This window comes from Scardinius erythrophthalmus (genome assembly GCF_964197995.2).
Source record: "Scardinius erythrophthalmus genome assembly, chromosome: 16".
In the NCBI taxonomy this organism is placed as follows: Eukaryota; Metazoa; Chordata; class Actinopteri; order Cypriniformes; family Leuciscidae; genus Scardinius; species Scardinius erythrophthalmus.
The window spans coordinates 30,658,172-30,679,954 of NC_138236.1; the positions used below are offsets into that span (position 1 = coordinate 30,658,172).

The window sequence follows — 21,783 nt, forward strand, 5'->3', positions numbered from 1 at the left end:
AACTCAAACTCCTCCTAGAGCTTTAACTCCACATACTCCAAACTCGGCACAGACACTCAAACTGATCTGACTCGGTGTGCTATATCTTTTCAGACTGATCGGACTTACGGTTTTCCTAAAAATGACGATCAAAACTCGAAAAAACTCATTCAAAAACTCCCATTGACTTACATTGGGAGTTCTAAAAAATTCAAACCGACAAAAATTTAAATCTAAACACCTTGAAGACTAAACCAAACTGCCATTCTATATACTATATGAGCCATTGAGACTAATTTAAACTAATGCACTCTAAACTCATACACTTATAAACTAATTAACTTATAAACTCATGAATTCATAGACTTATGACCTCTTAAACTCATAAATTAATAAACTTTGAACTCTTAAACTCATTTAAACTTATAAACTCTAAACTCATTTAAAACTTATAAACTCTAAACTCAAAAAATCTTACACTTATAAACTCATCAATTTATACACTTATAAACTCTAAACTCATAAACTCTGTGTGTGTGTGTGTGTGTGTGTGTGTGTGTGTGTGTGTGTGTGTGAACACACACACACACACACACACTAAACTCATTTAAACTTATAAACTCAAAACTCAAAAACTCGTAAACTACTTTAAACTTCAAACCACTTTAAACTTATTAAGTTTAAAGCTCCCAGCTCCCAAGCAACTCCATAGCAACCAAACTTGAGTACCCTAGCAACCGTTTTGCAAGACCTATATCTCTGCATCAGAACATCGTATAGAGATGAGGTTTGGCTCTTTTGACTCATGCTAGCAAACAGCACTTCCAACATGCTACACATGCTAGCAGTGAATAGCTACATGCTAATAGCGATTAGTTAAGTGCTAAATCATACCAAGATCATGCTAAGAACTCTATAAAAACTCCATAGTAACCATCTGTGACAACTACCAACCACCTAGCAACACCATAGCAACCACCCAGAATACCCTAGCAACCGCCTAGCAACACCATAGTAACCACCCAGAACACCCTAGCAACCGCCTAGCAACCACCCAGAATACCCTAGCAACCACCCAGAATACCTTAGCAACACCATAGCAACCACCCAGAACACCCTAGCAACCGCCTAGCAACCACCCAGAACACCCTAGCAACCACACAAAGTACCTTAGCAACCGCCTAGCAACACCCTAGCAACCACCCAGAACACCCTAGCAACCACACAAAGTACCTTAGCAACCACCTAGCAACACCCTAGCAACCACACAAAGTACCTTAGCAACCACCTAGCAACACCATAGCAACCACCCAAAATACCTTAGCAACCACCTAGCAACACCATAGCAACCACCCCGAACACCCTAGCAACCAGCCAAAATACCTTAGCAACCGCCTAGCAACACCATAGCAACCACCCAAAATACCCTAGCAACCGCTTAGCAACACCCTAGCTACCGCCTAGCAACCAACCAGAATACCCTAGCAACCACCTAGCAACAGCATAGCAACCACCCAGAACACCCTAGCAACCGCCTAGCAACACCCTAGCAACCACCCAAAATACCTTAGCAACCACCTAGCAGCACCCTAGCAACCACCCAAAATACCCTAGCAACCGCTTAGCAACACCCTAGCAACCACCCAGAACACCCTAGCAACCGCCTAGCAACCAACCAGAATACCCTAGCAACCACCTAGCAACACCATAGCAACCACCCAGAACACCCTAGCAACCGCCTAGCAACACCCTAGCAACCACCCAAAATACCTTAGCAACCGCCTAGCAACACCATAGGAACCATCCAAAATACCCTAGCAACCGCTTAGCAACACCCTAGCAACCAACCAGAATACCCTAGCAACCACCCCGAACACCCTAGCAACCAGCCAAAATACCTTAGCAACTGCCTAGCAACACCATAGCAACCACCCAGAACACCCTAGCAACCGCCTAGCAACCACCCAGAACACCTTAGCAACCCACTAGAAAACCCCCAACAACTTTTTAACTTTAAACTACTTTAAACTTTAAACTAATTAAAACTTTAAGCTAATTTAAACTTCAAACTAATTTAAACTTTAAACTACTTTCAACTTTAAACTAATTAACTTCAAACTAATTTAAACTTTAGACTAATTTAAACTTTAAACTCATTTAAACTTCAAACTAATTTAAACTTTAGACTAATTTAAACTTTAAACTAAATTAAACTTTAAACTAAATTAAACTTCAAACTACTTTAATCTTCAAACTACTTTAAACTTCAAACTTTCCAGTACAAACTTTCTCAAGCCAACTTAAAGTTTGTCTCGACGAACTTTTTAATCTAGTTAGTGGTGCTTGCTGAAAGCAAGGCATCACTATTGTTATTGCTCATACTTATTATTAATGGTGCTTGCTGAAAGCAAGGCATCATTAGTGTTCTCTTGCATACTTATTATTAATGGTGCTTGCTGAAAGCAAGGCATCATTAGTGTTCTCTTGCATACTTATTATTAGTGGTGCTTGCTGAAAGCAAGGCATCACTATTGTTATTGCTCATACTTATTATTCTTTTTATTATTATTCTTCCACACAAAAGTTTGGCGCGTAACTCGCCCCGCACCGTTTGTCACAGACCCATGAATGAGGTGTCAAATCGACCGGCTTATTGAGGAGAGGTGTGCTATGACTTTTCTAAGCGATCGGGGGTGCGGTGTTCACCCCAGGGGCGAAAAAGCGGCCCAAAAAGTTCCATTGACTTAACATTGCAACGAACTTTGAGCACTCATAGCTCGGAGCGAGGATTTCGCAGAAACGTGTGATTTGCCACATTTGAAGAGGCTGATAGGCTCTGTAAGAACATACCTCACAATGGGGTAAAAGTTGCACCCCTGGGGGGCAGGAGCATCCCAAAGTTGCCCCATTGACTTACTATGGGGAAGGAATGTCCCGTGAAACACATGCTTTTCCTACTATGGTAAATTGCATAGGGATTTTGTAATGAACGTAGCTCTGGATCACAGTGTCATAGAGACAAGGGGGTGGGCTCATTTTATTCAGACGACCAATCAGTCTCTCAGGATCATTGTGAAGCTATCAAGCCACGCCCTAGCAACCATTTAGAGCACCTTAGCAACAAGTCCCATAGACTTCCATTGAAAGAGTTCAAAGGGATATCTCCGGACTGAAATGTCATAGAAACTTGAGGGTGGTCTCGTTTGACTTGGGGCAGCAAACAGCCAATCATGAATCACCTTCACTCTTCCTAGCCCCTCCCTAGCAACCATTGTCGAGCACCTTAGCAACCAAAATCCTAGAGGGATATCTTCCATTCTGAATGTCACAGAGGCATGGGAGTTGGTTTATATCATTCATAGTGACAAGAAGCCTTTGCAGTTTCATCATTGGCAGCTGTCAAGTAACTCCATAGCAACCAAACAGAGTACCCTAGCAACCAAATTCCAAAGAGGGATATCTTCTATTCTGAATGTCACAGAGGCATGGGAGCTGGTTTATACCATACATACTGACAAGCAGCCTTTGGAGTTTCATCATTGGCAGCTGCCAAACCACTCCATAGCAACCAAACAGAGTACCCTAGCAACTATTTAGCAATACATCTATCTCTGTATCAGAACATTGTATAGAGATGGGGGTTGGTTTATATCATTCATAGTGACAAGAAGCCTTTGGGGTTTCATGATTGGCAGCTGCCAAGCCACTCCCTAGCAACCAAACAGAGTTCCCTAGCAACCGTTTTTGCAAGACCTATATCTCTGCGTCAGAACATTGTATAGAGATGGGGGTTGGTTTATATCATTAATACTAACAAGAAGCCTTTGCAGTTTCATCATTAGCAGCTGCCAATCAACTCCATAGCAACCAAACAGAGAACCCTAGCAACCAAAATCCAAAGAGGGATGTCTTCCATTCTGAATGTCACAGAGGCATGGGAGTTGGATTATATCATTCATAGTGACAAGAAGCCTTTGCAGTTTCATCATTGGCAGCTGCCAAGCCACTCCTTAGCAACCATTGTCGAGCACCTTAGCAACCAAAACCATAGAGGGATGTCTTCCATTCTGAATGTCACAGAGGCATGGGAGTTGGATTATATCATTCATAGTGACAAGAAGCCTTTGCAGTTTCATCATTGGCAGCTGCCATGCCACTCCTTAGCAACCATTGTCGAGCACCTTAGCAACCAAAACCATAGAGGGATATCTTCCATTCTGAATGTCACAGAGGCATGGGAGTTGGTTTATATCATTCATTCTGACAAGCAGACTTTGCAGTTTCATCATTGGCAGCTGTCAAGCAAATCCATAGCAACCAAACAGAGAACCCTAGCAACCAAAATACAAAGAGGGATATCTTCCATTCTGAAAGTCACAGAGGCATGGGAGTTGGTTTATATCATTCATAGTGACAAGAAGCCTTTGCAGTTTCATCATTGGCAGCTGTCAAGGAAATCCATAGCAACCAAACAGAGAACCCTAGCAACCAAAATCCAAAGAGGGATATCTTCCATTCTGAATGTCACAGAGGCATGGGAGTTGGTTTATATCATTCACAGTGACAAGAAGCCTTTGCAGTTTCATCATTGGCAGCTGCCAAGCCACTCCTTAGCAACCAAACAGAGGACCCTAACAACCGTTTATCAAGACCCATGTCTCTGCATCAGAACATTGTATAGAGATGGGGGTTGGCTGTTTTGTTTTGGTTGGGAAACAGTCTGTAACTATCACCATGGTAACTGAATTCACACCCTAGCAACCGTTTAGAGCCACCTAGCAACCATACTGCAACATATAGAAGCCATATTTCTGCTCCACAACATCGTACAGACATAGTTGTTGGCTCGAATGCAATCATGTACAACACCCTAGCAACCAAGTGGAGAGTTTTGCCACTGCAAGCACCACTTCACATTTTCTTCAGGAAATGTACATTCTAGTTATTATTCTTATTTTTATTCTGGACAAAGTTTGGCGCGTAACTCGTCCCGCACCGTTTGTCTCAGACCCCTGAGTGAGGTGTCAAATCGACCGGCTCATTGAGGAGAGGTGTGCTATGACTTTTATAAGCGATCGGGGGTGCGATGTTTGCCCCAGGGGCGAAAAAGCGGCCAAAAAAGTCCCATAGACTTAACATTGCGACAAACTTTGACGACTCCTAGCTCAGAGCGAGGATTTCACATAAACTTGTGATTTGCCACATTTGAAGAGGCTGACAGGCTCTGTAAGAACATACCTCACAATGGGGTAAAAGTTGTAGCCCTGGGGGGCAGAAGCTGCCCAAAGTTGCCCCATTGACTTACTATGGGGAAGGAACATCCTGTGAAACTCACATGCTTTTCCTACTATGGTAAATTGCATAGGGATTTTGTATTGAACATAGCTCCTGATCACAGTGTCATAGAGACAAGGGGGCGAGCTCATTTTACTCAGACGACCAATCAGTCTCTCAGGATCATTGTGAAGCTATCAAGCCACGCCCTAGCAACCATTTAGAGCCCCTTAGCAACAAGTTCCATAGACTTCCATTGAAAGAGTTCAAAGAGATATCTCCAGACTGAATTGTCATAGAAACATGGGGGTGGTCTCATTTGACTCGTGGCAGCAAACAGCCAATCATGAATCACCTCAACACTTCTTAGCCCCTCCCTAGCAACCATTGTTGAACACCTTAGCAACCAAAATCCAAAGAGGGATATCTTCCATTATGAATATCACAGAGGCATGGGAGTTGGTTTATATCATTCATACTGACAAGAAGCCTTTGCAGTTTCATCATTGGCAGCTGTCAAGTAACTCCATAGCAACCAAACAGAGTACCCTAGCAACCAAATTCCAAAGAGGGATATCTTCTATTCTGAATGTCACAGAGGCATGGGAGCTGGTTTATACCATACATACTGACAAGCAGCCTTTGGAGTTTCATCATTGGCGGCTGCCAAACCACTCCATAGCAACCAAACAGAGTACCCTAGCAACTATTTAGCAATACCTCTATCTCTGTATCAGAACATTGTATAGAGATGGGGGCTGGTTTATATCATTCATAGTGACAAGAAGCCTTTGGGGTTTCATGGTTGGCAGCTGCCAAGCCACTCCCTAGCAACCAAACAGAGTTCCCTAGCAACCGTTTTGCAAGACCTATATCTCTGCATCAGAACATCGTATAGAGATGGGGGTTGGTTTATATCATTCATACTGACAAGAAGCCTTTGCAGTTTCATCATTAGCAGCTGCCAATCAACTCCATAGCAACCAAACAGAGTACCCTAGCAACCAAAATCCAAAGAGGGATATCTTCCATTCTGAATGTCACAGAGGCATGTGAGTTAGATTATATCATTCATAGTGACAAGAAGCCTTTGCAGTTTCATCATTGGCAGCTGCCAAGCCACTCCCTAGCAACCATTGTCGAGCACCTTAGCAACCAAAACCATAGAGGGATATCTTCCATTCTGAATGTCACAGAGGCATGGGAGTTGGTTTATATCATTCATAGTGACAAGAAGCCTTTGCAGTTTCATCATTGGCAGCTGTCAAGCAAATCCATAGCAACCAAACAGAGAACCCTAACAACCAAAATCCAAAGAGGGATATCTTCCATTCTGAATGTCACAGAGGCATGGGAGTTGGTTTATATTATTCACAGTGACAAGAAGCCTTTGCAGTTTCATCATTGGCAGCTGCCAAGCAACTCCATGGCAACCAAACAGAGTACCCTAGCAACCAAAATCCAAAGAGGGATATCTTCCATTCTGAATGTCATAGAGGCATGGGATTTGGTTTGAATCATTCATACTGACAAGCAGCCTTTGGAGTTTCATGATTGGCAGCTGCCAAGCCACTCCTTAGCAACCAAACAGAGGACCCTAACAACCGTTTATCAAGACCCATGTCTCTGCATCAGAACATCGTATAGAGATGGGGGTTGGCTCTTTTGTTTTGGTTGGGAAACAGTCTGTAAATATCACCATGGTAACTGAATTCACACCCTAGCAACCGTTTAGAGCCACCTAGCAACCATATTGCAACATATAGAAGCCATATTTCAGCTCCACAACATCGTACAGACATGGTTGTTGGCTCGAATGCAATCATGTACAGCACCCTAGCAACCAAGTGGCTAGTTTTGCCACTGCAAGCACCACTTCACATTTTCTTCAGGAAATGTACATTCTAGTTATTATTCTTATTTTTATTCTGGACAAAGTTTGGCGCGTAACTCGTCCCGCACCGTTTGTCTCAGACCCCTGAGTGAGGTGTCAAATCGACCGGCTCATTGAGGAGAGGTGTGCTATGACTTTTATAAGCGATCGGGGGTGCGATGTTTGCCCCAGGGGCGAAAAAGCGGCCAAAAAAGTCCCATAGACTTAACATTGCGACAAACTTTGACGACTCCTAGCTCAGAGCGAGGATTTCACATAAACTTGTGATTTGCCACATTTGAAGAGGCTGACAGGCTCTGTAAGAACATACCTCACAATGGGGTAAAAGTTGTAGCCCTGGGGGGCAGAAGCTGCCCAAAGTTGCCCCATTGACTTACTATGGGGAAGGAACGTCCTGTGAAACTCACATGCTTTTCCTACTATGGTAAATTGCATAGGGATTTTGTATTGAACATAGCTCCTGATCACAGTGTCATAGAGACAAGGGGGCGGGCTCATTTTACTCAGACGACCAATCAGTCTCTCAGGATCATTGTGAAGCTATCAAGCCACGCCCTAGCAACCATTTAGAGCCCCTTAGCAACAAGTTCCATAGACTTCCATTGAAAGAGTTCAAAGAGATATCTCCGGACTGAATTGTCATAGAAACATGGGGGTGGTCTCATTTGACTCGGGGCAGCAAACAGCCAATCATGAATCACCTCAACACTTCCTAGCCCCTCCCTAGCAACCATTGTCGAACACCTTAGCAACCAAAATCCAAAGAGGGATATCTTCCATTATGAATATCACAGAGGCATGGGAGTTGGTTTATATCATTCATAGTGACAAGAAGCTTTTGCAGTTTCATAATTGGCATCTGCCAAGCCACTCTATAGCAACCAAACAGAGTACCTTAGCAACCAAAATCCAAAGAGGGATATCTGCCATTCTGAATGTCACAGAGAAATGGGAGATGGTTTATATCATTCATAGTGACAAGAAGCCTTTGCAGATTCATCATTGGCAACTGCCAAGCCACTCCCTAGCAACCAAACAGAGTACCCTAGCAACCGTTTAGCAAAACGAATATCTCTGTATCAGAACATCGTATAGAGATTGGAGTTGGTTTATATCATTCATACTGACAAGCAGCCTTTGAAGTTTCATGATTGGCAGCTGCCAAGCCACTCCCTAGCAACCAACAGAGTACCCTAGCAACCAAAATACAATGAGGGATATCTTCCATTCTGAATGTCACAGAGGCATGGGAGTTGGTTTATATAATTCATAATGACAAGAAGCCTTTGCAGTTTCATCAGTGGCAGCTGCCAAGCCACTCCCTAGCAACCAAACAGAGTATCCTAGCAACCAAAATCCAAAGAGGGATATCTTCCATTCTGAATGTCACAGAGGCATGGGAGTTGGTTTATATCATTCATAGTGACAAGCAGCCTTTGGAGTTTCATGATTGGCAGCTGACAAGCCACTCCCTAGCAACCAAACAGAGTACCCTAGCAACCAATATCCAAAGAGGGATATCTTCCATTCTGTATGTCGCAGAGGCATGAGAGTTGGATTATATCATTCATACTGACAAGCAGCCTTTGGAGTTTCATGATTGGCAGCTGCCACGCTACTCCCTAGCAACCAAACAGAGTACCCTAGCAACCGTTTAGCAAAACGTATATCTCTGCATCAGAACATCGTATAGAGATGGGAGTTTGTTTATATCATTCATACTGACAAGAAGCCTTTGCAGTTTCATCATCAGCAGCTGCCAAGCAACTCCATAGCAACCAAACAGAGTAGCCTAGCAACCATTTTACAAGACCTACATCTCTGCATCAGAATATTGTATAGAGATGGGGGTTGGCTCATTAGTTTCAGTTGTAAAACAGTCTGTACATATCACCATGGTAACTGTGTATTCACACCCTAGCAACCATTTAGAGCCACCTAGCAACCATATTGCAACATATAGAAGCCATATTTCAGCTCCACAACATCATACAGACATGGTTGTTGGCTCGTATGCAATCATGTACAACACCCTAGCAACCGAGTGGAGAGTTTTGCCACTGCAAGCACCATTTCACATTTTCTTCAGGAAATGTACATTCTAGTTCTTCTTCTTCTTCTTCTTCTTCTTCTTATTGTTCTGGACAAAAGTTTGGCGCGTAACTCGCCCCGCACCGTTTGTCACAGACCCATGAATGAGGTGTCAAATCGACCGGCTTATTGAGGAGAGGTGTGCTATGACTTTTATAAGCGATCGGGGGTGCGGTGTTCGCCCCAGGGGCGAAAAAGCGCCCCAAAAAGTTCCATTGACTTAACATTGCGACGAACTTTGAGCACTCATAGCTCTGAGCGAGGATTTTGCAGAAACGTGTGATTTGCCACATTTGAAGAGGCTGACAGGCTCTGTAAGAACATACCTCACAATGGGGTAAAAGTTGCACCCCTGGGGGGCAGGAGCGTCCCAAAGTTGTCCCATTGACTTACTATGGGGAAGGAATGTCCCGTGAAACACACATGCTTTTCCTACTATGGTAAATTGCATAGGGATTTTGTAATGAACGTAGCTCTGGATCACAGTGTCATAGAGACAAGAGGGAGGGCTCATCTTACTCAGATGACCAATCAGTCTCTCAGGATCATTGTGAAGCTATCAAGCCACGCCCTAGCAACCATTTAGAGCACCTTAGCAACAAGTCCCATAGACTTCCATTGAAAGAGATCAAAGGGATATCTCAGGACTGAATTGTCATAGAAACATGGGGGTGGTCTCATTTGACTCGGGGCAGCAAACAGCCAATCATGAATAACCTCAACACTTCCTAGCCCCTCCCTAGCAACCATTGTCGAGCACCTTAGCAACCAAAATTCATAGAGAGATATCTTCTATTCTGAATGTCACAGAGGCATGGGAGTTGGTTTATATCATACATACTGACAAGCAGCCTTTGGAGTTTCATGACTGGCAGCTGCCAAGCCACTCCCTAGCAACCAAACAGAGTACCCTAGCAACCATTTTGCAAGACCTATATCTCTGCATCAGAACATCATAAAGAGATGGGGTTAACAGAAGTTTGACTCAGGGCAGCAAACGGCCAATCATAAATCACCTCAACACTTCCTAGCCCCTCCCTAGCAACCATTGTCGAGCACCTTAGCAACAACAATCCAAAGAGGGATATCTTCTATTCTGAATGTCACAGAGGCATGGGAGTTGGTTTATATCATACATACTGACAAGCAGCCTTTGGAGTTTCATGATTGGCAGCTGCCAAGCCACTCCCTAGCAACCAAACAGAGTACCCTAGCAACCATTTTGCAAGACCTATATCTCTGCATCAGAACATCATAAAGAGATGGGGTTAACACAAGTTTGACTCAGGGCAGCAAACGGCCAATCATAAATCACCTCAACACTTCCTAGCCCCTCCCTAGCAACCATTGTCGAGCACCTTAGCAACAACAATCCAAAGAGGGATATCTTCTATTCTGAATGTCACAGAGGCATGGGAGTTGGTTTATATCATACATACTGACAAGCAGCCTTTGGAGTTTCATGATTGGCAGCTGCCAAGCCACTCCCTAGCAACCAAACAGAGTACCCTAGCAACCATTTTGCAAGACCTATATCTCTGCATCAGAACATCATAAAGAGATGGGGTTAACACAAGTTTGACTCAGGGCAGCAAACGGCCAATCATAAATCACCTCAACACTTCCTAGCCCCTCCCTAGCAACCATTGTCGAGCACCTTAGCAACAACAATCCAAAGAGGGATATCTTCTATTCTGAATGTCACAGAGGCATGGGAGTTGGTTTATATCATACATACTGACAAGCAGCCTTTGGAGTTTCATGATTGGCAGCTGCCAAGCCACTCCCTAGCAACCAAACAGAGTACCCTAGCAACCATTTTGCAAGACCTATATCTCTGCATCAGAACATCATAAAGAGATGGGGTTAACACAAGTTTGACTCAGGGCAGCAAACGGCCAATCATAAATCACCTCAACACTTCCTAGCCCCTCCCTAGCAACCATTGTCGAGCACCTTAGCAACAACAATCCAAAGAGGGATATCTTCTATTCTGAATGTCACAGAGGCATGGGAGTTGGTTTATATCATACATACTGACAAGCAGCCTTTGGAGTTTCATGATTGGCAGCTGCCAAGCCACTCCCTAGCAACCAAACAGAGTACCCTAGCAACCATTTTGCAAGACCTATATCTCTGCATCAGAACATCATAAAGAGATGGGGTTAACACAAGTTTGACTCAGGGCAGCAAACGGCCAATCATAAATCACCTCAACACTTCCTAGCCCCTCCCTAGCAACCATTGTCGAGCACCTTAGCAACAACAATCCAAAGAGGGATATCTTCTATTCTGAATGTCACAGAGGCATGGGAGTTGGTTTATATCATACATACTGACAAGCAGCCTTTGGAGTTTCATGATTGGCAGCTCCCAAGCCACTCCCTAGCAACCAAACAGAGTACCCTAGCAACCATTTTGCAAGACCTATATCTCTGCATCAGAACATCATAAAGAGATGGGGTTAACACAAGTTTGACTCAGGGCAGCAAACGGCCAATCATAAATCACCTCAACACTTCCTAGCCCCTCCCTGGCAACCATTGTCGAGCACCTTAGCAACAACAATCCAAAGAGGGATATCTTCCATTCTGAATGTCACAGAGGCATGGGAGTTGGTTTATATCATTCATAGTGACAAGAAGCCTTTGGAATTGCATCATTGGCAGGTGCCAAGTAACTCCATAGCAACCAAAAACAGTACCCTAGCAACCAAAATCCAAAGAGGCATATCTTACATTCTGAATGTCACAGAGGCATGGGAGTTGGATTATATAATTCATAATGACAAGAAGCCTTTGGAATTTCATCATAGACAGCTGACAAGCCACTCCCTAGCAACCAAACAGAGTACCCTAGCAACCAAAATCCAAAGAGGCATTTCTTCCATTCTGAATGTCGCAGAGGCATGGGAGTTGGTTTATATCATTCATAGTGACAAGAAGCCTTTGGAGTTTCATGATTGGCAGCTGACAAGCCACTCGCTAGCAACCAAATAGAGTACCCTAGCAACCGTTTAGCAAAACGTATATCTCTGCATCAGAACATCGTATAGAGAGGGGAGTTGGTTTATATCATTCATGCTAACAAGAAGCCTTTGTAGTTTCATCATTAGCAGCTGACAAGCATCTCCATAGCAACCAAACAGAGTACCCTAGCAACCATTTTACAAGACCTACATCTCTGCATCAGAATATTGTATAGAGATGGGGGTTGGCTCATTAGTTTCAGTTGTAAAACAGCCTGTAAATATCACCATGGTAACTGTGTATTCACACCCTAGCAACCATTTAGAGCCACCTAGCAACCATATTGCAACATATAGAAGCCATATTTCAGCTCCACAACATCGTACAGACATGGTTGTTGGCTCGAATGCAAACATGTACAACACCCTAGCAACCGAGTGGCGAGTTTTGCCACTGCAAGCACCACTTCACATTTTCTTCAGGAAATGTACATTCTAGTTAAGTTGGCTTGAGAGAGCCAACTTACTGATATTGTACTTAAACTTATTATTATTATTATTCTTCTGTTAAAAACTGTTGACTCAAACTCGTCCTAGAGCTTTAACACTACATACTCCAAACTCGGCTCAGACACTCAAACTGATCTGAAGTTAGTTGCTATATCTTTTTAGACTGATCGGACTTACGGTTTTCCTAAAAATGCCGATCAAAACTCGGAAAAACTCCCATTGACTTACATTGGGGAGTTCTAAAAAATTCAAATTTACATTCAAACTCACCAACCGACGAAAATTCAAATCTAAACACCTTGAAGACTAAACCAAACTGCCGTTCTATATACTATATTAGCCAACGAGACTAATTTAAACTAATAAACTCTAAACTCATACACTTATAAACTAATTAACTTATAAACTCATGAATTCATAGACTTATTAACTCTTTAACTCATAAATTAATAAACTCTGAACTCTTAAACTCATTTAAACTTATAAACTCTAAACTCATTAAAACTTATAAACTCTAAACTCATTTAAAACTTATAAACTCTAAACTCAAAAACTCTAACACTTATAAACTCATCAATTTATACACTTATAAACTCTAAACTCATAAGCTCTGAGTGTGTGTGTGTGTGTGTGTGTGAACACACACACACACACACACACACACACACACACACTAAACTCATTTAAACTTAAACTCTAAACTCATTTAAACTTGTAAACTCAAAACTCGTAAACTACTTTAAACTTCAAACCACTTTAAACTTCTTAAGTTTAAAGCTTCAAGCTCCCAAGCAACTCCATAGCAACCAAACTTGAGTACCCTAGCAACCGTTTTGCAAGACCTATATCTCAGTATCAGAACATCGTATAGAGATGAGGTTTGGCTCTTTTGACTCATGCTAGCAAACAGCACTTCCAACATGCTACACATGCTAGCAGTGAATAGCTACATGCTAATATCATTTAGTTAAGTGCTAAATCATACCAAGATCATGCTAAGGACTCTATAAAAACTCCATAGTAACCATCTGTGACAACTACCAACCACCTAGCAACACCATAGCAACCGCCCAGAACACCCTAGCAACTGCCTAGCAACCGCCCAGAATACCTTAGCAACCGCCTAGCAACATCATAGCAACCACCCAGAACACCCTAGCAACCGCCTAGCAACACCATAGCAACCACCCAGAACACCCTAGCAACCGCCTAGCAACCACCCAGAATACCCTAGCAACCGCCTAGAAACACCATAGCAACCCCCCAGAACACCCTAGCAACCGCCTAGCAACCACCCAGAATACCTTAGCAACAGCATAGCAACCACTCAGAACACCCTAGCAACTGCCTAGCAACCACCCAGAATACCTTAGCAACCGCCTAGCAACAGCATAGCAACCACCCAGAACACCCTAGCAACCGCCTAGCAACCACCCAAAACACCCTAGCAACCACTTAGCAACCACCCAGAATACCCTAGCAACCGTCTAGCAACAGCATAGCAACCACCCAGAACACCCTAGCAACCGCCTAGCAACCACCCAGAATACCCTAGCAACCGCCTAGCAACACCCTAGAAACCACCCAGAACACCCTAGCAACCGCCTAGCAACACCATAGCAACCACTAAAACACCCTAGCAACCGCCTAGCAACCACCCAGAACACCCTAGCAACCACCCAGAACACCCTAGCAACCACCCAAAATACCATAGCAACCGCCTAGCAACCACCCAGAACACCCTAGCAACCGCCTAGCAACCACCCAGAATACCCTAGCAACCGCCTAGCAACACCATAGCAACCACCCAGAACACCCTAGCAACCGCCTAGCAACATCCTAGCAACCACCCAAAATACCTTAGCAACCGCCTATCAACACCATAGCAACCACCCAGAACACCCTAGCAACCGCCTAGCAACCACCCAAAATACCTTAGCAACCACCCAGAACACCCTAGCAACACCCTAGCAACCACCCAAAATACCCTAGCAACCGCTTAGCAACTCCCTAGCAACCACCCAGAACACCATAGAAACCGCCTAGCAACCACCCAAAATACCTTAGCATCTGCCTAGCAACACCATAGCAACCACCCAGAACACCCTAGCAACCACCTAGCAACCACCCAAAATACCTTAGCAACCATCTAGCAACACAATAGCAACCACCCAGAACACCCTAGCAACCGCCTAGCAACCACCGAGAACACCTTAGCAACCCACTAGAAAACCCCCAACAACTTTTTAACTTTAAACTACCTAATTTAAACTTTAAACTACTTTAAACTTCAAACTAATTTAAACTTTAAACTAATTTAAACTTCAAACTAATTTAAACTTTAAGCTAATTTAAACTTCAAACTAATTTAAACTTTAAACTACTTTAAACTTCAAACTAATTTAAACTTTAAACTACTTTAAACTTTAAACTAATTTAAACTTTAAACTACTTTAAACTTCAAACTAATTTAAACTTTAAACTACTTTAAACTTTAAACTAATTTAAACTCCAAACTATTTTAAACTTCTTTAAACTTTCTGGTCCGGCTTTCTCAAGCCAACTTAAAGTTTGTCTCGACGAACTTTTTAATCTAGTTATTATTATTATTCTTCTGTGAAAAACTGTTGACTCAAACTCGTCCTAGAGCTTTAACTCTACATACTCCAAACTCGGCTCAGACACTCAAACTGATCTGAAGTTAGTTGCTATATCTTTTTAGACTGATCGGACTTACGGTTTTCCTAAAAATGACGATCAAAACTCGGAAAAACTCCCATTGACTTACACTGGGGAGTTCTAAAAAATTCAAATCCAGATTCAAACTCACCAACCGACGAAAATTCAAATCTAAATACCTTGAAGACTAAACCAAACTGCCGTTCTATATACTATATTAGCCAATGAGACTCATTTAAACTAATAAACTCTAAACTCATACACTTATAAACTAATTAACTTATAAACTCATGAATTCATAGACTTATGAACTCTTTAACTCATAAATTAATAAACTCTGAACTCTTAAACTCATTTAAATTTATAAAGTCTAAACTCATTTAAACTTACAAACTCTAAACTCGTTTAAAACTTATAAACTCTAAACTCAAAAACTCTTACACTTATAAACTCATCAATTTATACACTTATAAACTCTAAACTCATAAACTCTGAGTGTGTGTGTGTGTGTGTGTGTGTGTGTGTGTGTGTGTGAACACACACACACACACACACACTAAACTCATTTAAACTTAAACTCTAAACTCTTTTAAACTTGTAAACTTGTAAACTTGTAAACTCAAAACTCGTAAACTACTTTAAACTTCAAACCACTTTAAACTTATTAAGTTTAAAGCTTCCAGCTCCCAAGCAACTCCATAGCAACCAAACTTGAGTACCCTAGCAACCGTTTTGCAAGACCTATATCTCTGTATCAGAACATAGTATAGAGATGAGGTTTGGCTCTTTTGACTCATGCTAGCAAACAGCACTTCCAAAATGCTACACATGCTAGCAGTGAATAGCTACATGCTAATAGCAATTAGTTAAATGCTAAATCATGCCAAGATCATGCTAAGAACTCTATAAAAACTCCATAGTAACCATCTGTGACAACTACCAACCACCTAGCAACACCATAGCAACCACCCAGAACACCCTAGCAACCGCCTAGCAACAACCCAAAATACCCTAGCAAACGCCTAGCAACACCATAGCAACCACCCAGAACACCCTAGCAACCGCCTAGCAACACCATAGCAACCACCCAGAACACCCTAGCAACCGCCTAGCAACCACCCAAAATACCTTAGCAACCGCCTAGCAACCGCCTAGCAACCACCCAGAACACCCTAGCAACCGCCTAGCAACATCCTAGCAACCACCCAAAATACCTTAGCAACCGCCTAGCAACACCCTAGCAACCACCCAAAATACCCTAGCAACCGCTTAGCAACACCCTAGCAACCACCCAGAACACCCTAGAAACCGCCTAGCAACCACCCAAAATACCTTAGCAACTGCCTAGCAACACCATAGCAACCGCCCAGAACACCCTAGCAACCACCTAGCAACCACCCAAAATACCTTAGCAACCACCTAGCAACACAATAGCAACCACCCAGAACACCCTAGCAACCGCCTAGCAACCACCGAGAACACCTTAGCAACCCACTAGAAAACCCCCAACAACTTTTTAACTTTAAACTACCTAATTTAAACTTTAAACTACTTTAAACTTCAAACTAATTTAAACTTTAAACTAATTTAAACTTTAAACTACTTTAAACTTTAAACTACTTTAAACTTCAAACTAATTTAAACTTTAAACTACTTTAAACTTCAAACTAATTTAAACTACTTTAAACTTTAAACTAATTTAAACTCCAAACTATTTTAAACTTCTTTAAACTTTCTGGTCCGGCTTTCTCAAGCTAACTTAAAGTTTGTCTCGACGAACTTTTTAATCTAGTTATTATTCTTTTTCTGACCCAAAATTTTTCAACTCTAACTCCTCCTAGAGCTTTAACTCTACATACTCCAAACTCGGGCCAGACCTTCAGACTGTTCTGACTCGAGTTGCTATATCTTTTCAGACTGATTTGACTTTCAGTTTTCTTAAAAATTAATATTAAAAACCATAAAAATCCCATAGACTTACATTGCAGACTTTATTTCTAACTAACTAATCTATCTATCTTTCTTTCTTTCTAACTAATCCATCTTTCTTTCTTTCTTTCTTTCTTTCTTTCTTTCTTTCTTTCTTTCTTTCTTTCTTTCTTTCTAACTAATCTGTCTTTCTTTCTTTCATTCATTCTTTCTTTCTAACTAATATTTCTTTCTAATCTATCTTTCTAACTAATCTTTCTTTCTTCTTTCTAACTAATCTTTTTTTCTTTCTAACTAATATTTCTTTCTTTCTTTCTTTCTTTCTTTCTTTTTTTCTAATATTTCTTTCTTTCTAACTAATCTTTATTTCTTTTTATTTCTAACTAATCTTTTTTCTCTCTTTCTAACTATTCTTTCTTTCTAACTAATTTATCAATCAAAATGTAAACTACTTTAAACTTCAAACTACTTAAAACTTCTAACTACTTTTAACTTCTTCAAACTCTCTGGTCCGGTTTTCTCAAGCCAACTTAAAGTTTGTCTCAACAAACTTTTTTTCTAGTTAAAACACGAGAATCTATTGCCTAAAAGGGTAGCTGCAATACTGATATGGTTCATTGACTCTGGTATCTGTTTTTATTTTGTCTCTGCAAAACCTTGTGATTTCTTTTGTGCTCTTATCAGGCTTCCATAACATTCATAACACCTCTCTTTCATGGCCTTCCAGAAATTACTCTATGTGAGGAAGCAATATTTCAGTTCCTTGCATCACCTCCTTTGGCCTCTATCCCTGTGGAGCGTCTTTCTGAGAGCCTTCCGGGACGCAAAGTGGACTGGAAGAGTGTTGAAAGGCTGAAGAAAAGCTGCAGTCCTCAGCAGCAGGCATTACATCTGCTCCGTCTCTGGAGAGAACAAAATAAGGACCAAGATAAACTCCTCAGCATCATCCGAGGTCAGTTTGTCCTATATAGATTCAACAGACACTTGGAGATAAAAAAAAAAAAAACAGAACTGAATTTAGCAAATTTAGAGCCTTTTAATGCTAGACTATAAGTGGTCACCAGCATCGTTAGCATGGATACAAGTGGGAAAGTACAAGCATTAGCAATCCTGAAGGCTATTTTTTGTCTTATGTTGTGGTAATGTGGTTTACAGGTAATCCTAGTTCAAGAGATTTAAGTGAAACCCATGAAACTTCAGTCGATAAAAGGTCAAAAAATTACTGTAAATGTAAATCTCCTTCAAACTACTACTCAACACTAAGCATGTTTTGAGCTCAAATCCTAGCATTGAAGTATCAGCATGAATATAAAACAGAATGTATTCCGAAAAGTTTTGGATTCTTAATAAAATGGAAAAAAACACCAGGGGCCCTATCTTGCACCTAGCGCAATTGACTTTGTACACCGACGCATGTATCATTCCTATTTTGCACCCGCGCACAGCGGACTTTTCCCTCCACAGACGCACGTCGGTTAACTAAGAAATACACTTGCGCTCCCCGGGGCGGTTCAGCGCAAAGAGGAGGCGTGTTCCGGCGCAAACGCGCCTCATGCTATTTTGCAGGTTTAGAAAACAATTCCGCCACTGACCGAAAAAAAAATAGTTTAAAGTCAGTGGCGCGTTGCGCATGTTATTCATAAGCTATTTTAAGGGCGCATGCTTGGCCATAATCAATGTAGCGTGTGCACAATGCGCATACACTTTGATTCTCTCATCCACACACAGACGCAGCAGTTTTCATTTTTGCAAATCATAGCCTACATTATTACAATAGATAGATAGATAGATAGATAGATAGATAGATAGATAGATAGATAGATAGATAGATAGATAGATAGATAGATAGATAGATAGATTATTATAAAAGCATACATCTAGCTTACACATTTACCCAAATTATCATACGCCTGTTTAACCAAAGTTAATTCGGGTGTGTTTCTCTATCGCCAACGTCCCTGACGAGAACGTCGGTCTCCTCGGCTGTGAACCGCTCCTCGCGTGCGCCTGGCAAATCCGCCGTTATAATAGGAATCCGCTATAGAACAAGCGTGCCTGCTCTTAAAGGGAATGCGAGATGTCGCTCTGGGGTGCGTTTCCCGAAAGCATCGATGGCCAACTATGGTCGCAAGTTCCGTCGTTACCAATAGAGTTCAATGGACATTGCGATGAACTTGCGACCATAGTTGGCCAACGATGCTTTCGGGAAACGCAACCCTGATTGGTTTATTTCACGTTACGCCCAAACCACACCTATGAATAATGAAGCTACTTCAGACCAACCCATTTTAGATTTGCATCGGGCGCAAGAGTCATCTATCCTGCCGGTATAATAGCAACAGCGCCCAAGACCCGCCCACAAAGTTACTTGCGTTTTGCGCTTGATACTTGCGTTTCAGATCATTAAAATAGGGCCCCAGATTTTTACTATAAATATTAGATCTTTAAATCTGTAAATGCTTTGATCTTTCAGTCTAGCAGTGTAATTACAAAGGGAGATTACCCAGTTATTGAGTACAATGAAATTTCACACTTTAACACTTTAACAAGCGAAAACTACAAAAATGTACAAAATGTTTAGGGGAATGTGTAGGTTAGTTATATTTAGGTTAATGCCTTATTTAAAATGTATATTGTCTAATGTAATGTTACAATAATAATTGTTTTGTTACCTAAACAAAAAAATATTCTACATTAAAACATTGGATTTTTGTCTAGATGAAGAGCTTTTATTGCACCTCCAACCATTTTTTTTTTGACACACATTTGCATTTGGATTTTTTTTATGGATTTTATATACAAATGTATGGAAAATAACACATAGGCCTAGTTTAATAGAATTATATATTTTTAAAGAAAATCTGTAAGAAAGAGAAGTATTTTTCAGGTTCAAGAACTTTAACAAAAAGGCTTGATACATTTATACTAGAGTCTTTTGATGTGTGTAGATGAGAACTTCGATGCAGTTTGTCCAGTTGCTATGCCTTAAGCTTTGTTGAAATGTAGTATCACATAATTTTTCTAATGCAAGGTGAACAATTTGTTCAAGTTTTGACTTCATCTACCAGCATTATATCAGTTACATACCTCTCTGATGTATTTTTTTAAATTCAGTGCAAGGTACTTTAGGTTCATAGTACTAACATAATCCACCCACTTTCTCCTAGATGTAAAACACTGCGAGAGGAAGGTAAATCGCTGTGCCAGTGTAAAAAACCTCACTCTGGAAGACCTGTTGCTCTTGATGGACAGTTTACCTGGTGAGAAAGTGAGCGACAAGGATATACGGGCTCTGGTTCACTCCTGTCCCTCACAACGTTACATTATCCAGCTCCTCCACTTGTGGAAGATTCAGAATGGAGGTCAGGTCCTGGCCAAGGCTTTATCTCACAGTCTTCGCAAACTACGTTCGAAAGGCGCCCGCCGTCCCCTTCTAAAAATTCTAAAGAGGATCAGTCGGATTATTAGCGTGTCATCCATACACCGTATGTATGAGAAGATGATTGTCAACATGATCCAGGACAACACATGTTTCAAAACTAAACTGTACAATGACTAATTATTCTGTATCGAAGGACAATACAAATAGAGTAATTTAAATGAAAAGAAATTGTACATAAATTTGGACAGGTGTGGGTTAAAAGGGGACAGAGTTGGGGTACTGATTTGTTGTTAAGATGCTTTTTTTGTGGCTTTTTTTTATATATATTAGACTGAAACTGAGTTTTATTGTAAAATGGAAATATAAGCAAAGTGCTGGAGGAAAATCATCAAGGTTATTGTTTGACCTGCTAGGTCTCTGAAATGGAATGCTTTATTAAAGCTGTAAATAATGGAAATTGGTTATGAATGTATAATAAAATAGAGAGCAGTTATGTTTTATTTAACTGCAATTATGTATTGTCAGGTTTGAATTTGTTTATAACATTTAAAAAATAAAAAACATATATTTATCAATGTCAGAAAACTGGACTCTAAAAATTATATAGATAATTTGTTTTTAATTTATGGATGATGTGACTGTTTTGATATTGATGTTTACCACCACAAATTCTCATAATCACAGTGATCTGATAAAAAAATAAGCTTTTAGGCTCCTAAATATTATATATGTATGGCCACATTAACCCTGTCTTTACTGATTGTGATGTATTTTTACATGATCTACATGTAAAGATAAGAAGGGTAATTTTAATTTAAAACAATAGGAAATTAGCCTATTATTTATTTACCTTTAAAATTAAATTTAAAATGGTTAAATATGTTTTCCAGTCTGTCAGGACTGTTCAGGCCCAAATTGTAATACAAGGGTTAACAGAAGTAGGCTATCAGGTCTGCCAGGATGTAATAAAACACTTCTATTTACTGAGTCAACCCGATCTCATGGTAATTTCATACGTATTGTACGAGGTGGCTTATTCGTACGAATTCATACGACCTCACTCGTACGAATTCGTAC

General features: G+C 41.0%; 1 protein-coding gene across 1 annotated transcript in view; it reads left to right on the forward strand.

Annotated features, from left to right (window-relative positions):
- LOC308704400 (tumor necrosis factor receptor superfamily member 11B-like) overlaps positions 1-20,883 on the forward strand; it is a gene marked incomplete at both ends in the record, with an annotated part of 70,561 nt that extends 49,678 nt beyond the window's left edge. Inside the window, 2 exons of the mRNA XM_081388639.1 lie at positions 18,052-18,276; positions 20,492-20,883. Coding sequence (XP_081244765.1) covers positions 18,052-18,276; positions 20,492-20,883 — 617 coding nt within the window. The remainder of the gene's footprint in view (positions 1-18,051; positions 18,277-20,491) is intronic.
- Between the last annotated feature and the right edge of the window lie 900 nt (positions 20,884-21,783).